Genomic DNA, 18,261 nt, shown 5'->3' on the forward strand with positions numbered 1-18,261 from the left:
GTATGGTTAATAGGCATGTGATTGTATACCACAGAACAGCCCTGTGTGATCCGCCTAACTGGAGGTGACAGAGATGTGTGCCTTTTATGGCTGTAATTGAGAAACCACATAAAAGCTAAGGACGGTGGTTTCCCCCATTGCAAAGAAACCTGCAGTCACTTACAGATTCTCCAACCTCTAGCTACAACATGGGCGGGGTATAGAAGACCCAACCTAAATCAGCCCCAAAGGCACTGACGGAGGGGTACTAATTACCCAGGCTTAGACTTGTTCGAGGGGCCTAAAGGGGGGGCCTGCTGTTGCCCAGATTTTGCCACTCCCCCCTCAGTATCACCCAGGCCCACGGTAAGTCTCGGCGGGCCTGGTCACACTCACGCAGTGACACTGCCACCAGGACAGAAGCTGGGACGCAGTTTCTCGCAAGCGCAGTCCTGGCTCCGCAGCAATGATAAATTGCAATGATAACAGTCTTGCACTCCTGGCAAATTTGGTTTTCAATGACTAAATTAGCCATGAGTTTATCTGTGTGTGGGGACACATTAGAAGAATATAATAAAGACTTTTTGTGAATTCTTGTCATAAGATCTGTCATGTGATGGGTGAGTGAAATCCCTCGAATTTGTCTTTCCTTCCCCCCCCAACTAATCCCTAACAGTAGTGTCTTACTGCCAAAGTGGTGTAATGTGACCAGATGTGTGTTCTGGGATGCGATCTGATGAAATTGGCTGAAGTGCCGCAGTTTCAGGATCTCCTTCATTGATCCACATTATATCCATGAAATTTGCAAGGTAGAAAGTAAGAGGGACGCAGCTTGTCAGGGAAATCTGATCTGTTCTAGCAATCACACTTGGCAGAGATGTGTGGAGTCTTCCGTCTGCTGCCACCATCTGTAGCTCTTGGAAGGAAGTGTGGTATGTTCCGTGTGTGTGTGTGTGTGTAGCCTGTTCCCATGGGATTTCTTCCCTGTTCCCTGTTTTTGTACCAGCAGTAAAATACAAACATTCAGGAGGAATGAGTTAGTGGTCTAGGGTCACGGCACCCCATTTCCTACAGGACACGTGACACAAGTACTGCTGCACTAATTCCACATCTCTCAGCTTAGTAACTTCTCATCTGGAGACTGTGCACTGCTATTTTATTACATAGGGCCTCATTCAGAGTTGTTAGCAAACCAAAAAAGCATGCAACGGTGCAAAACCATGTGCACTGCAGGTGGGGCTGATGTAACATGTGCAGAGAGAGAGTTAGATTTGGGTGGGGTGTGTTCAAACTGAAATCTAAATTGCAGTGTAGAAATTAAGCAGCCAGTATTTACCCTGCACAGAAACGCTATAACCCACCCAAAGCTAACTCTCTCTGCACATGTTACATCTGCCCCACCTGCACATGGTTTTGCCCAATTGCTAACTTTTTTGGTTTGCTAAGAACTCTGAATAACCCCCCATAGCCCTATATGTCTTTGTCATTAGCTGGTGTGCTGCATATTTAGTGCTTACAGTGGGCCTGAAATTGGGTACATCCGTGGGCGCTTTTCCATTCGCTAATGTGAGAATCCGCTAGTGTGAAGAATATCCATGCACCTGCATGTGGAAGCCAATTGCACCATCGCACCTTGGTGGTCATTCTGAGTTGTTCGCTCGCTAGCAGTTTTTAGCAGTCGTGCAAACGCTAAGCCGCCGCCCACTGGGAGTGTATTTTAGCTTAGCAGAATTGCGAACGAAAGGATCGCAGAGCAGCGACAAAGTTTTTTTGTGTCGTTTTAGAGTAGCTCAAAACCTACTCAGCGCTAGCGGTCACTTCAGACTATTCAGTTCCTGCTTTGACGTCACAAACACGCCCTGCGTTCGTCCAGCCAACGCCTGTGTTTTTCCTGGCACACCTGCGTTTTTCCGAACACTCACTGAAAACGGTCAGTTGACACCCTGCAATGCCCACTTTATATCAATCACTCTGCGGCCAGCAGTGCGACTGAAAAGCTTCGCTAGACCCTGTGTGAAACTACATCGTTCATTGTAATAGTACGTCGCGCGTGCGCATTGCGCCACATACGCATGCGCAGAAGTGCCGTTTTTTTGCCTCATCGCTGCACAGCGACCGAATGCAGCTAGCTATCAACTCGTAATGACCACCCATGTGCAGCGTGACTAGATGCATGCACGGAGTTAAAACATTGGCCGCACCAGGCAGAATAAAATACTAAATGGACCTGTGCGCGGGTCAACATGGCGGATCACTGCAGTATCAAGTAGATTTGTCATTTCTGCCGCATCTTGACTCAGCGCCACAAAGTAGGCAGGCGTTGAAATAAATGTATACAAGTCTATATATGTGTCAGGCCATTAAAGGCGTCTCTGAATGACTCCCCGCTGCCTGATGGGTGGGACCGCTGCCAGCTGGAGTGAGAAATCGCAGCTTAAATGTACTTTCCGAGTAGGGAGAAAGAGAAAATGTGAAAATATTTCTCCAGCGAGGACCAAAAAAAAAAAGAGAAAGTCGTCTTTGCGCTGTGCGGATCTCAGGTGCCTGCAGATTGATATGTTTAATTATTCACCATCCTTTAAATTAATACTGATTTATTAATGCTCTTAGGTATCGAGGCAATGTCATACTGCAGGTTTATCCTGCAACAAAAAAATACTTAACCAACCATAGAAATGAAACTTGTTCTAATGACTTGGACAGTATTCACCTGCAGGCTGCACCCTCTGTCCTCACAGGCGGCAAAGCTCAGCCGTCATTGCTTGTGTATAGATTAGACCACAAAGTACTCGGGTATTGATTATAGATGGGTGCCGCTGCCGTATGAGCAATGGTATCCCCTATCCTAGGTCAGCGTTCACCTTCGTTTTCCATTAAGCTTCATGCAAAAATGGACAAATGGGGTAATTCACACCTGATCGCTAGGCTGCGTTTTCGCACAGCGGGCGATCAGGTCTAAACTGCGCATGCGTATGCACCGCGATGCGCAGATGCGTTGCACGGGTACAAAGCGGATTGCCGCTCAGCGATGGGTTTGTGCGAAGAATCCATTTGCACGGGCGATCGCAAGGAGATTGACAGGAAGAAGGCGTTTGTGGGTGGCAACTGACCATTTTCTGGGAGTGGTTGGAAAAACGCAGGCGTGTCCAAGCGTTTGCAGGGAGAGTGTCTGACGTCCGTTCCGGTCCCGGACAGGCTGATGTGATCGCAGCGGCTGAGTAAGTCCTGGACTACTCAGAGACTGCACAAGATCTGTTTGAGCAGTTCTGCTACACATGCGATCATACACTTGCACAGATAAAATACACTCCCCTGTAGGCGGCGACTATCTGATCGCAGCGCTGCAAAAATCGCCTGCTAGCGATCAGGTCTGAATTAGGCCTTATGTGCCTCTAATTCTGTACAGAGAATATTATGTCTCCCTACAGATGCATTTCTGCCATATTGCTTGTTCTGCTGAGTTACAATGTAGTAACCCTTTAGAGCAACAGAACAGCACCACCTGCTGGCACATTGTCATGAAAAGTGATACAAGTAAAAATGTTCTCCTTTTATTTAAATGCTGTATGGGACAGCGGGTACATTGCTATCATGATAGTTATGGGGCTCAGTCAGACACAGCTGCGATATCAGACGCAGTGGAGCAATGATTTTTGTCTGCGCATGCGCCTGAGTCGCATCCCGATTCTGTACATACAGAGCCGCAGTACAGATTTGGATGCACGGTAGCAGAAATGTCTCAGGCCTTGCACATGCGGACGCACGTCTGTTCCCCAGGGAAGGGCTTTGTTGTGGCAGTAGTATAAAGACGCAGATGCGACTGCGGCAAATCCCGCAGCCATGGCGGCCTCTGAGTCTGACTCCGCTTGGAAACATAGAAACATAGAATTTGACGGCAGATAAGAACCACTTGGCCCATTTGTGTATCTTGTGAGTAAGTTGTCGCAGAGTGTAATTGTGAGGATTAATATTCGGTTTCACGGTCGTCTGCCCCGTTGGAGTGACCTTAGAGGTGGTAAATACGCACTAAGCCGGCTGTACCCTTTGACTTCTTCCTTCTGTCTGATACATGTAATGCTATTTCCAGTCTCTTAAATCTATAATTAGAATTTTCCAGCCCCTTCCACTTTGTGTTCCTTTTATTCACGTGTCAAATGTTCCCTCACTAAGACGCTGCTCGGCGGCGCGTCCAAGTAAGGATCCTCGCTCACCTTCCTATATAATTCCTTCTCCTTATTTAGTCATAACTTTCCCCACATACTTTCATCTCCCTGACAGCAAAGCCATTACCTCAACTTTCCATGGCGTGTCTGATTTCCCCGGTAACGTGGGAAGCGCCGGGCGTATGAGAAGGGGAGAGGTCTGCCACAGTGTAATCCGCAGAGAGAGTAGTGGGCGCGTGGATCAGTGCTCCGGAGGAGGTGGCAGTAGTCAGCGCAGGGACGGTTGGCGGTTATGAGCAGGAATACAGGGTGTGTTAGGTATGCAAGAACTGTTCTATGGATAATGACACAAAGAATCGTCTCAGTGATTCCTGGCTCCATTCCAGTACAGTTATGGTCATAATAATAGAATTGCCTGAAATTCCCTCTCCCTCTCTCTCGGTGTTACTTGTACGACCTGTGGAGGGGGGGAGAGGAGGGGGGGGGGCAGTGATGGCGAATGTAGAATGCAAAATCCAGATATGAATTCCCTGCCTGCTGTCTGTGGCACTAATGCAGCATACTAAATGCAGGGAGGATAGCGAGGGGATGCCGGCGTAATGACTTCTCAGGGCTGTACGTGCGGACAGGCTCAGAGCAGGCATCTTGCTGCGCGGATGTAATTTGGCAGGAGTCGCTGGCCGTGCTATTGGAGAATTCAGGTCAGATGCATCGCTTCTTAAAATGCAGCTCGCTTACGGTGGGAAGGAAAACTCTAGTTGGCTTCTAAATTAAAAGACGCACTAGAATTTATTATCAGTTATATACAGTATATAGCGCACACACATTCCGCAGAGCTTTGCAAAAGATATGCCAGTCACGGACATCAGTCCCTGTCTCAGCGGAGCTTACAATCTACACTCCCTATTGAATATACACCCACAGTACAGTTCATTTTTTGTGTCAAAATCCACAATCTATAAATATGTTTTTTGAGTGTGTGGGAGAAAACCTCATACAAACATTGGAGAACGTACAAACTCCGCACAGATAATGCCTTACTCAGGAATTGAACTCATGACCTTGGGGCTGTGAACAGGAATGCTAACCACTACGCCAGCCGTGCACCCATGTGTGTATGTTGAATGGACATACATGCTGCAACACGTGTACATCATATTATTGGACTGCACTGATTTCGGAACAACTGACATAGAGTATATGCCTGTTATTGTAGAATAGCACGGTATTGGTGTATGTGTATATATGTGTATATATCTGTGTGTGTGTATATATGTGTATATATCTGTGTATGTATATATATGTGTATATATCTGTGTATGTATATATATGTGTATATATCTGTGTATGTATATATATATGTGTATATATCTGTGTGTGTATATATGTGTATATATCTGTGTATGTATATATATATATATATATGTATATATCTGTGTGGGTACAAATGGAATTTGCCTTCAAAGCAACTGAAGTATAGTCAAAAAAAGACATTTGATGTTGTGGCCGAGGGATAAAGGTACCACACAGGCAACAATTCCATTAGTTTTAATTAATGTTTTGATAAAATGATCTTTTCATGGAATGCTTTGAACTTACGTACAATGGGGGTGATTCCGAGTTGTTCGCTCGCTAGCAGTTTTTAGCAGCCGTGCAAATGCATTGTCGCCGCCCACCGGGGAGGGGGTATTTTTTTCGCTTTGCAGAAGTGCGAACGCTTGTGCAGCAGAGCGCCTGCAAACACATTTTGTGCAAAACAAGACCAGCCCTGTAGTTACTCTTCGTGTGCGTTGATTCTAACGTTGGAGGGACGGTTTTTGACATCACACACCCACCCAGCGTTCGCCCAGCCACGCCTGCGTTTGCCCTGGCACGCCTGCGTTTTTCCAAACACTCCCAGAAAACGGTCAGTTGACACCCAGAAACGCCCACTTCATGTCAATCTTCTGCGTTGTTCCGTGCGACTAAAAGCTTCGCTAGAACCTGTGCAAAACCATAAAGGACTTTGTACCCGTATGTCGCGCGTGCGCATTGCGGTGCATACGCATGCGCAGAAATGCCATTTTTTAGCCTGATCGCTGCGCTACGAACAACGGCAGCTAGCGATCAACTCGGAATGACCCCCAATGTTCTAAGCCTGATACGGCGCAGAGGGTCAAAAATGTTGTTGCGTAATTGTGACTGCTAAGTCTGCACCTCTACGGCCACACAATTGTACTCTGCAGAATTGTTACATAACCATGAGATATAAAGTAGTATGTACGTAATCACGTATGTTATATACACATTATATATAACATTCGCTAATGGATAACATGTGGAACGCAAACGTTCTCTCACTGAGCCACAAGTTCTGTTTCAGACCAGTACAGTAATTTATCTGTAATTCTCTCCCACTATCCCCAAATTCCACATGGTGGTGGCTTGAAATCCTAATCCTGTTAGTACACAGACTTCTAAAGCCCCCCTCCCTCGCCCCCCTCTCTCTCTTTATAGAAGCAAGGGGCAGATAATCCTTCAGAGAGCCTGCAGGTGCAGTACAAATGCACAGATGGTAGAAAGTGCCACAAGTCACATATCAGGAATTTCGGCACCCTTTAAGTGTGTGGTATCTGGCCGGCCGTAGTATTGGTAGAAGAAAAGAGTGGGGGTTTGAGGCTGTAAATTGCTTTTCGCATTTAATGGAGTATTAACTGTTGAGCCGGCAGATCGCTGACACCAAGCGGAATTAATGCAGTCTTCAAAGCCAATTGGGTAAATGCACACGGGAAAGCTGGACGCAATATGTGCATTTGCGCTTGTGATTTGCAGGAGAACGTACCTACTAGTGTGCACTCACAGTCCTAAGGAGACGGCGCACCTTGCGCCTGATTAAGTTTAGCAAAAAAGCAAGCAACTGGGCAAAACCATTCTGCACGGCAGGTGGGGCAGATGTAACATGTGCAGAGAGAGAGAGTTAGATTTGGGTGGGGTGTGTCTAAACTGAAATATAAATTGCAGTCTAAGAATAAAGCTGTCTAACGTGTGGGCTACATGCAAAAGCAGCCAGTACTTACCCTGCACAGAAACAATATAAATTGTGGAATTTTGATGCACAACAGGGACAGTCCCTGCAGGGAGAATTAGGAGGCCTGTAGGCAATACGAGCTTACTGGTGCTTTTATTATCATTTTTGTTTATATTATTGGTGACTTCTGCGTCTCTTACCTGGAAACGGCGGCCAGCTGCAGCCGGAGGGATACATGCGTCAGATGTAGGAGCCTGGGAGAAATTGCTGAAAGGTCCTGACAGTGAGGAATATGAGAGGAGAGACGGAAAGGCAATTTGTAGGCACAACATTTGAATAGTACCAGTGTAATTAAGTCTTTAATGTGCTGCCCATCTATCTTATTTGCTTCTCTGCCGTAATCTCTGCGCTGTGTAAAGATTGGAATTTCAGATTTATACTTTATTGGTCTAAAAGATTGAGCTTCCCATCTGTGATTAGTTCATACACGCTGCACCGGGGATGAGATAAAACTGGATTATCCTTGTGTCATACCCAGTAGTTTGGAAAGAACACAATGCCCGTAGTATAGGTGCGTGGTCAGTGTACTGGTTTGTGGGTATACTGAACTAGAGGATGGCACGAGAACCTCAAACACTGATTATGTATGTGACTGTGGGTATACAGTATCTATTGCTGCTACCAAGGAGATTATTTACTGTATTCTAGTCAGTGACGTGATTTTGGAAGTCAACAATATATTCTCATAATGTGGCAGCATGTAGTGAGCAACCAGTACATAATTAATGGTCTTATTTTGTGATATTGCACAGTACTGTGGACACTTCATGGATAGAAGATAATGATACTAAGATTTGGGACCTAATTCAGACCTGATCGCCGTTGTACGAAATTGCACAGCGGACGTTTATCGAATGACTGCGCATGCGTACAGATTGTAATGCGCAGGCGCGAGGCCAAACTGTGAAAAAATCCTGCGGCTTTTTTTATCGCTAGGCAAACGCAGACTGATTGACAGGAAACGGACATTTGTGGGTGGTAACTGCCCGTTTTCTGGGAGTGTCAGGAAAAACGCAGGCGTTCCCAAGCGTCTTCGGGGCGTTCCCAAGCGTCTTCGGGGCGGGTGTGTGACATCAGCTCCGGCCCTGATCAGCCTGATTCTACGAACGAATTTGCAGCTGACCAGCGTTTGCAGAGCTTTTCGCACGACATACGCAGACTTGCACGGGGCAGATTTTCACTCTGTCTGGGCGGCGACTATCCGATCGCAGACCTCTGCAAATTCGCACAACGGTGGTCAGGTCTGAATTAGGCCCTTGGTTCCAAACAAATGAAGGGCTGGTATGCTCTGTTGTTAGAAGCATTCGGTACGGTGGGTCCATGAATGTTTTCCGTATTCCAGGAGGTCATCCCGACGCAGTGTTGCACCCTTGAACAGGATGTTTTCCTACAGAAAGTTACATTATTTTTACTGGTCTCCATAGGAAGTCTTTCCAACTTACTTGTAATTACTGCCAGGAATCTCACTCTTCCCCCAGCCTTTCCCATCGTGTTCCTTCAACCGTTAGCACATGGAGAGCGTATCTCAGTCTCTGATTACTTTATACTCGTGGAAAAAGTCGTCTCTGCAAGATTGTTGAGATTGTATTCATGGAAAACATTCCATCTGGTATTAAGGGGCACTGAGCGTCAGCCATATTAGGGTCGTTAGCCTCATTTATTGAGCACCATCATGTCTGCAGTAATAGCGGAAGCAGCGCGCCACTGGCTTATGTACTTCTCATTGTGCGGATAGCCTGCGTTTCCATTTTTCTGTTTTAACTCCTTGGACGCCAAAGCAGTGTCCAGCTAAAAGGTCGCACAGGTGCCATTGACCGTGCCACTAATCCTCGTCTCTTTTGTACTTCTCTAGATTTTCCCCGGAAACAATGACCCCACGGAGGTTGTGCTGAACAAGATTCCCCAGCCGGTGCTGACGCGTTTCGTCCGCTTCCGCCCTCAGACGTGGCACACCGGAGTCGCAATGCGGGTGGAGCTGTTTGGCTGCAAGATCACAGGTCGACATTTGATAAAATGATAGATATGCTATTTATTGCGCAGTCAGTGCGACGGAAGTTTTAAAAAAAATGTTGTCGAAATGATTGCAGAAGTGACGCAGCAAATAGCCTGATCTAGAATGATATTTTGCAGAACATATATGTATATTTATTTGTGCGCATGGACGGCGGTATATGGGATTACTGTTATCCGCTACATTTTTATGTACTTTTGTTTATGAACCGTTACTTATATAGCGCCAGCATATTCCGTCACGCTTTACTGTTGGAATGTACATGTGTTATTATATGTTGCGTGTAAGTCGCTCACACGGATTGTCCCCCCCTGTGACATTTCAGATTCTCCCTGCTCTAATATGCTTGGGATGATGTCCGGACTTATTTCCGACACCCAGATCACAGCCTCTTCCACCCGAGAATACCTATGGCTGCCGGGGGTGGCGAGGTTAGTCAGCAGCCGGTCAGGATGGTACTCCCATATGACGCCTGAGCAGGCTGGCAAGGAGTGGCTGCAGGTGGATCTGGGAGCGCTTAAGACCGTGAAAGGCGTCATTATACAGGGAGCCCGAGGTGGCGACACTTCCACAGAAAACAGGGCGTTCGTGCGGAAGTTCAAAGTGGCCCATAGCTCGAACGGCAAAGACTGGGAGTTCATCCAGGACTCGAGAACAGAGCAGGCCAAGGTAAGGGAAGCCATTGTCTTACTTGTAGTGCAACCCAACAGGTGTCTGTGTAATCTATAGACGTAACGCTGACGGTATCTGGGGTAACACTTGGAAAACGTTCCATGAATACTGAAGTGGAACTGAAAGAAACAGTTTGTTGCTTATTACAAAAGGATAGAAAGGGCTCTGTGGCTGTTGTGGAACTACACATCCCAGTATGCCATAAAACTTTGTCTGGCAGGGCATGCTGATACTTATAGTCTCACAACAGCCAGAACGTCTGATATTGTATAATGGCTTGGCTCAGGGGTAGCCAACCCGGTCCTCGAGAGCTACGAACAGTCCACGTTTTCCAGACCCCCCAGCTGCTGCACAGGTGCAGTCATTACTGTCACACTTCCAAACACATGGTGCATTCATTCCTAACGGACACATTCTACAGATACACGGGTGGCCTGGAAAACATGACCTGCTGGTATCTCTCGAGGACCAGGGCTGGCCATAAATAATTTGATTGGTCCTGGACCACGAACCCGTTACACCCTGCCACGGCACCTGGTTTGGGATCCACCGGCTAGTAATATTATACCTGAACGTGGAGGAAAACATGGCATGAAAGCAAACATTAGCGTCTGTTTCTATCCCTTCTCTAGTTGTTCGAGGGCAACATGCACTATGACACGCCTGAAGTGCGCAGGTTTGAGCCGGTAGCCTCGCAGTTTGTCCGAGTTTATCCAGAACGGTGGTCTCCAGCTGGAATGGGAATGAGAATGGAGATATTGGGCTGTGATAGAACAGGTAAGATTGTTCACTATGGAAAAATAAAACATATATACTGTGTGTGTGTGTGTGTGTATATATATATATATATATATATATATATATAGATATAGTGGGGCAAAAAAGTATTTGGACAGCCACCGATTGTGCAACTTGACCACTTAAAAAGATGAGAGAGGTGTGTGTCCGCCGTACAATGTCTGGGGACAGAGCCTGACCTGCACAAATGCATCTAGATTTCCGAGGCGCTAATGGTTTGCAGAGCAATGCGGACGGAGCAGAGGTTTCCACCGCAGAGGATTGGGGCAGATTGGCCGCATTGATGCTTCGAGCTTTATAGAGCTGGATTGGGATTTACACTTGTGTAGAGAGGTTATTTGAAGTGCGCTGGGCGGATCATTTGGGCAATAACAGTACACTACTGGGGGCATTTAGCGGAGCACATGACATGCACATTGCAAATGGCCTACGGCGACTAGTGTGGTGCGCGGCCTTGTTATTACAGCGCCACGTTTAATGTCCTCCCCTCTTCTACTAGTAATGGTAGATTTTTTACACATTAATGTAACTGTTTTTGTGTTTGTTCTTTTTATAATGTTATTCCACCACCATGACGTATTGCTGAAAGCTCCTTTATATTTATTTCCATGTATTATTTCTGTCCACTATCATTCCCCAGTTTTCATTAGAGAAGAAGCCCAGGGGTTCAACATATTTCCATACTCCTCTCTTTATGCACAAACCACATTTGTTTCTAAGATGTGTTAAAATTACCCCGGCACGTCCCTAAGGCGCTTTCTCTTTGTACGTGACACAAAGTCTTTTGTTTCTATGTTTTAGCTGCAACCACCCAAACGCGGTTCTCCGGCTCCTGAACGCCAGCTACTAGATATACAGATCGCGCTATTGCCTTTGATATAGTGTGTTGATAGAAGCTTGTTACAGGATTTGCCGGTGCGGCATTGGAAACCGATATCTGCTCCCCAGATGTTCCTCCGTGACATGCTCTGGAGGTATGCGAGACCACATCTGGGGAACGTATCATCCTTAGGTGCCTGTGCAGGAAGAGACAAGAGGGCTCCTTAATATATTGCTTTCCAATGGCCGCAACCTAAAGACATAATTCACTCCCCCCCTCACCCCCCCTTAGGTTCTTACTGCACCCCTGATATTACATAGCTGCTTGTTTTCTCCGGCAACTGGAGGAAGATTTCAAAAGTTCCTGTCAAACACATCCTGTAACATGACAGGAGCTGATTGGCGGGCACTTTATCTCTCACCACTTTATTTCTCTCCAAGGATTGGTATACGGTATCTGCCCCATAGATAATTTTTTTACTGCCCCATGACATAGGAAGTAGGGCTATTTGTAGCAGCGATATGACGACTTCAGGCCATTCCTGGTGAGATCCGGCACAAATACACATGTGACCCGGCTTCCTAATCCCGCCTGTCTTCACATTATTCTTACTCTAAAAAAACTTTTGAAAACAAATCTCCCCCTGGACGTTACATGCCTGTCCTGATCTCCGGACGACGTGAGTGAGGCTGACAGCTGGCACCTCTGCGATCCTTCCTTTTCCGCCAGTCTCAGAAATCGGAGTACACGCCGGCCTGCTCCAGGCTGAGGTTCCCAATGACTAAAGGTTGAATATATCATATGTCTGAGGGTCAGTAAAGGAAGAGGCGCTCTGGTCATGCTGTTTAGCTCCGCAGTGGGCTGCCATGTGACGTTCCACCGGAGACTGTAAATTCCACATTGCCCTGCTGAGCAAAACACAGATTACTCATCCCCAAATGACCCAACTCTTTCCTAACCTATTTAAGGGGAGATGTAAAAAGCCGTGGAGAGTGGTAAAGTATCAGCCAATCAGCTCACAGCTGCCATGTGACAGGTTGCATTTGAAAAATAACTATTAGGAGCTGATTGGTTGGTACTATGAGGTGTATTCATGAGGCAGTGATGAGAGTGGAGAAGTGAGCCAGTGGAGAAGTTGCCCATGGCAACCAATCAGCTCCTCTGTATGATTTTATAGTATGCAAATTATAAATGTTACTTCAATGCTGATTGGTTGCCATGGGCAACTTCTCCACTGGCTCACTTCTCCATACTTTCCACTGCTTCATGAATAGACCCCTTTATCTCTCTCCACTTTATCTCTTCCAAGGCTTAGTATATCCTTAATAGCCAAATTGTCACACGTGCCGGCCGCTGACACTTAACCAGTGACTGATCCACGATGACCGATCTGCATCCAGTACTGCGTCAGCCCTTATACGGTTAGCAGAATCAGGTGACATATCATTCTGCCAGTGCAAAGTCATTTCTGGCCAGGCTCATGTTCTCATACAGCCGCAGTGTCTCATACCTCCACCGTACCAGCAGAGCAACGCCTCAGGCTGGGAGGTTACATAGATGAATGCAGAGAACAAAATGGCCGCCTCCCAGGATCACTGAGCACCTGACGTCCCCAGCTCTGGCTTCCCTCTGATGTGTTCCGCCGCTGTGACTCATGCCCTGCATCTGGAATGGATCTATTTTTTTTTTTGAAGTTCCGAATGTCTGCTTCCAATTACCAGACATGCCGGGCCTTCTCAGTCTGGAGCTCTGCTCGCTGATCTGTGCTCGGAATAGGCGTCTCCCCGCCATGTTCACTTTCTCTTTCACTCAGCGCAGCTCATGATACTTTCGTTTATCTCAGACAATTGTTCTGCGCCGTAGCGGAATAACGAGAAGCCTGCAGCAGGCCAACCAGCCGCTCTTACAGCCGGGCTTCTGTATTATATTACACCAACGCTCCCTGAATGTCGGGAAGACTCCCCGCAACAGCGGCGTTCTCCCTGACACCCTGAAGGGTCCAGCAATTTCCCTGACGCGGCGCTGGGCGTGAACAAGACAGTAGTTATGTCACCAATCTCTGCCCACTGTGGAGGAAAATAAGGAGGATGTGAGCTACAAGAAAATGGTGGTAGCTCTCTAGCGCACTGATGTTGACAGTAGTGGCTGTTTGCCCATGGATGGTGATGTGTGATGGCATATCTATATTGGGTGCAAGGTGTGCGTTGCACACGGAACCCTGAGCCCAGGGGAGCCCACACTATTCACCATGCACCCATATAATTATACTTACCCCTCCGGAGTCCCTTGGCAGCCAGTGCTGCAGACAGAAATCACCCGGTGGCCATTTTCCCGGTGATTTGTGCATGCAAAGTAGACATGTCCTGGGAACAAGGTTCGGGCCCAATAGTGGTAAAATCCTGCAAAAAATAAATAAATGATTATATATGTATACATATACACATCTGTAAATCGTTAGAAAATGTTGTCACGTGATTACCTGTAATTACCTGTACATACAACACGTTGGTTGTCCCTTGGAGAATCTACAAGGCCGATATTTCATAGCTAAATGGGTGCATATGATGATTTGAGACAATATATATATATATATATTATTTGTAATAAAGCCGTCAGCTGCCCACTCAGTTGCTGCAGGATCCCTGCTATTCAAATGTGTTCCGCAAGAAGCCTAATTGCCTGTAATAGGTGTATTAGAATGATGTGAGGAAGTTATTACAGGCATAACAAGTGCTGATTACATGGGATTCAGGCCAGACAAAAGGATATACGTTTAAAAGAAAAGTCTGAAAAAACCTCGGAAAATTCTTCCGTCCTGCGTCTTATAATATGCTGCGTCATTAGTGCTTATTATGCTTTTTTCTTCTTCCTCTTCTTCATGACTACAGTGACTTGTAGTATATTCCATTTGAGCATACTGTTATTGGAGTACTATAGGTTACTGCATATTCTCTGCGCAATTCTGTGACCGCTCTCCTTCCCCTGCCCTCTGCGCTGATACAGGCTGTGGTTATGAGGCCCGCTGTAAGCATGCACTTGGCTGCCTTCCGTTCACAGTAGTTATTTATAAAGCAATATGTAACTTCTCTGAAGAGGAAATGCCTCTGTCGTCTTCCGCTTGTTAATTAGCAATTATTCTGGGCCCCTTCCCGTTCACACCAACCACCTCTGACTCTAACTGTGCTCTGATTACCCCATTCCACTTACCTACTGAGTATAAAGTATTATGTTTTATGGAGATACTAAATAAAATATTTTGCAAGGTGTGAGGACTCTGATGCAACTGAATTGTATGCATTTTATGCTGCAATAGTGATGCTGGAACTGCGTTCCGTCACATAGGGGGTAATTCAGACCTGATCGTAGCAGCAAATTTGTTAGTAGTTGGGCAAAACCATGTGCACTGCAGGTGGGGCAGATGTAACATGTGCAGAGAGAGTTAGATTTGGGTGGGTTATATTGTTTCTGTGCAGGGTAAATACTGGCTGCTTTATTTTTACACTGCAGTTTAGATTTCAGTTTGAACACACCCCACCCAAATCTATCTATCTCTGCACATGTTACTGCAGGTGGGGCAGATGTAACGTGCAGAGAGAGAGAGAGATTTGGGTGGGGTGTGTTCAAACTGAAATCTAAATTGCAATGTAAAAATAAAGCAGCCAGTATTTACCCTGCCCAGTCAGAAACAATATAACCCACCCAAATCTAACTCTCTCTGCACATGTTACATCTGCCCCACCTGCAGTGCACATGGGGGGTAATTCCAAGTTGATCGCAGCAGGAATTTAGTTAGCAATTTGGCAAAACCATGTGCACTGCAGGGGAGGCAGATGTAACATGTGCAGAGAGAGTTAGATTTGCACGTTACATCTGCCCCACCTGCAGTAACATGTGCAGAGATAGATAGATTTGGGTGGGGTGTGTTCAAACTGAAATCTAAACTGATTTGGGTGGGTTATAGTGTTTCTGTGCATGGTAAATACTGGCTGCTTTATTTTTACACTGCAAATTAGATTGCAGATTGAACACACCCCACCCAAATCTAACTCTCTGCACATGTTATATCTGCCTCCCCTGCAGTTCACATGGTTTTGCCTAGTTGCTAACTAAATTCCTGCTGTTACAGTATCATCTCGGAGTTACTGTTCAGACTGTAACAACAACTTCCATATGTGCTACAGTATGTTCTACTCTGTGTCTGTATGTCCTGCTGGGCGCTGCGTTGCAGCAGGGCTCTCCGCCCCTTTCTGGGAAAGAGACCAGGTGGCTTTTATTGCTCACATCCCGCTGTAACCTGAAAGCTGTCCACAAATAGCCTCCAGGAGATAGGGTTAAAGTAACCCTGATATTGAATAGCAGTGCGGACATACTTTCCACTACAGGAGGCATCATGGGTATTAGCCATCCAGTTTAATATTCTGCAGCAGCTACACAGGTCAGAGTTCTGGTCACGCTGATTGGCACGGGGGCATAGAGGTTCTCCCAGCAATTCTTAAATTCCCTAGGTGTAGACATAGGATATGTTATAGGGGTACGCAGGACGGAAGACCCCATTCTGGAGTTTATAGGAAACAGATTTCCAAGCCTCATAGCCCAGATAGAGTTTTCCCAGATGAGTAATGTATGAGAGACTGAAGGCGCCTGGTATCTGATGTATTATAGGCGGGGGTGTCGTACAGGACTCAGGCGGGGGTGTCGTACAGGACTCAGGCTGGGGTGTCGTACAGGACTCAGGCGGGGGTGTCGTACAGGACTCAGGCTGGGGTGTCGTACAGGGCTCTGGCTGGGGTGTCGTACAGGACTCAGGCTGGGGTGTCGTATAGGACTCAGGCTGGGGTGTCGTATAGGACTCAGGCTGGGGTGTCGTACAGGACTCAGGCGGGGGTGTCGTACAGGACTCAGGCTGGGGTGTCGTACAGGACTCAGGCGGGGGTGTCGTACAGGACTCAGGCTGGGGTGTCGTACAGGACTCAGGCGGGGGTGTCGTACAGGACTCAGGCTGGGGTGTCGTACAGGACTCTGGCTGGGGTGTCGTATAAGACTCAGGCTGGGGTGTCGTACAGGACTCGGGTGGGGTGTCGTACAGGACTCAGGCTGGGATGTCATACAGGACTCTGGCTGGGGTGTCGTACAGGACTCAGGCTGCGGTGTCGTACAGGACTCAGGCTGGGGTGTCGTACAGGACCCAGGCTGGGGTTTCGTACAGGACTCAGGCTGGGGTGTCGTACAGGACTCAGGCTGGGGTGTTGTACAGGACTCAGGCTAGGGTGTCGTACAGGACTACACACGCTCATTCCTCTCTCTCTCTCTCTTCCTCCTCGCTGTCTCTTCTTTGTCTGCGCCTCTCCCTCTCTCCTTTGTATCTCACTTCTGCAATGGTTGTGGATATTTATAAGAGCAGTAAATGCTTGGGGCACGGAGCAGAGCTTGTTGGAGTTACACTTATATAGGCATCTGGCAGAGATATTGCTGCTTTACAAATCAGCAACCTGCCATTAAATTATAAGCCATCTGCTAATTCTAAGTACAGGATAAATACATTACCTTTTATAGTATTGCTTTGGTCTTATAAATTCAGTGCAAACATCAGACCTGGGAACTACAATGAGACTCGGAGCTACCGATGGCTGATAATAAAGCTTCTTAACTAAGGAATGTGGAGGACAGGATCCGGGAATCCGTCCACGCGTTACAGATATTGGGGGGATCTGTCCTCACGTCACAGATATTGGGGGGAATCTGTCCTCACGTCACAGATATTGGGGGGATCTGTCCTCACGTCACAGATATTGGGGGGATCTGTCCTCACGTCACAGATATTGGGGTTGATCTGTCCTCACGTCACAAATATTGGGGGGAATCTGTCCTCACGTCACAGATATTGGGGGGAATTTGTACTCACGTCACAGATATTGGGGGAATCTGTCCTCACGTCACAGATATTGGGGGGATCTGTCCTCACGTCACAGATATTGGGGTTGATCTGTCCTCACGTCACAAATATTGGGGGGAATCTGTCCTCACGTCACAGATATTGGGGGGAATCTGTCCTCACGTCACAGATATTGGGGTTGATCTGTCCTCACGTCACAGATATTGGGGGGATCTGTCCTCACGTCACAGATATGGGGGTTGATCTGTCCTCACGTCACAAATATTGGGGGGAATCTGTCCTCACGTCACAGATATTGGGGGGAATCTGTCCTCACGTCACAGATATTGGGGGAATCTGTCCTCACGTCACAGATATTGGGGGGAATCTGTCCTCACGTCACAGATATTGGGGGGAATCTGTCCTCACGTCACAGATATTGGGGGGAATCTGTCCTCACGTCACAGATATTGGGGGAATCTGTCCTCACGTCACAGATATTGGGGGAATCTGTCCTCACGTCACAGATATTGGGGGGAATCTGTCCTCACGTCACAGATATTGGCGGGAATCTGTCCTCACGTCACAGATATTGGGGGGAATCTGTCCTCACGTCACAGATATTGGGGGAATCTGTCCTCACGTCACAGATATTGGGGGGAATCTGTCCTCACGTCACAGATATTGGGGGAATCTGTCCTCACGTCACAGAAATTGGGGGAATCTGTCCTCACGTCACAGATATTGGGGGGAATCTGTACTCACGTCACAGATATTGGGGGAATCTGTCCTCACGTCACAGATATTGGGGGGAATCTGTCCTCACGTCACAGATATTGGGGGAATCTGTCCTCACGTCACAGATATTGGGGGAATCTG

At 47.1% G+C, this 18,261-nt stretch overlaps 1 protein-coding gene across 2 annotated transcripts in view; it reads left to right on the forward strand.

Annotated features, from left to right (window-relative positions):
• The window catches only part of NRP2 (neuropilin 2), a 154,364-nt gene that overhangs the window by 81,767 nt on the left and 54,336 nt on the right, over nucleotides 1-18,261 (forward strand). For both annotated transcript variants that reach the window (XM_063932656.1, XM_063932657.1), the window contains exons 8-10: nucleotides 9,062-9,206; nucleotides 9,546-9,889; nucleotides 10,525-10,669. In XM_063932656.1, the coding sequence (XP_063788726.1) occupies nucleotides 9,062-9,206; nucleotides 9,546-9,889; nucleotides 10,525-10,669 (634 nt within the window). The remainder of the gene's footprint in view (nucleotides 1-9,061; nucleotides 9,207-9,545; nucleotides 9,890-10,524; nucleotides 10,670-18,261) is intronic.

Source organism: Pseudophryne corroboree, chromosome 7, assembly GCF_028390025.1.
Source record: "Pseudophryne corroboree isolate aPseCor3 chromosome 7, aPseCor3.hap2, whole genome shotgun sequence".
NCBI lineage: Eukaryota > Metazoa > Chordata > Amphibia > Anura > Myobatrachidae > Pseudophryne > Pseudophryne corroboree.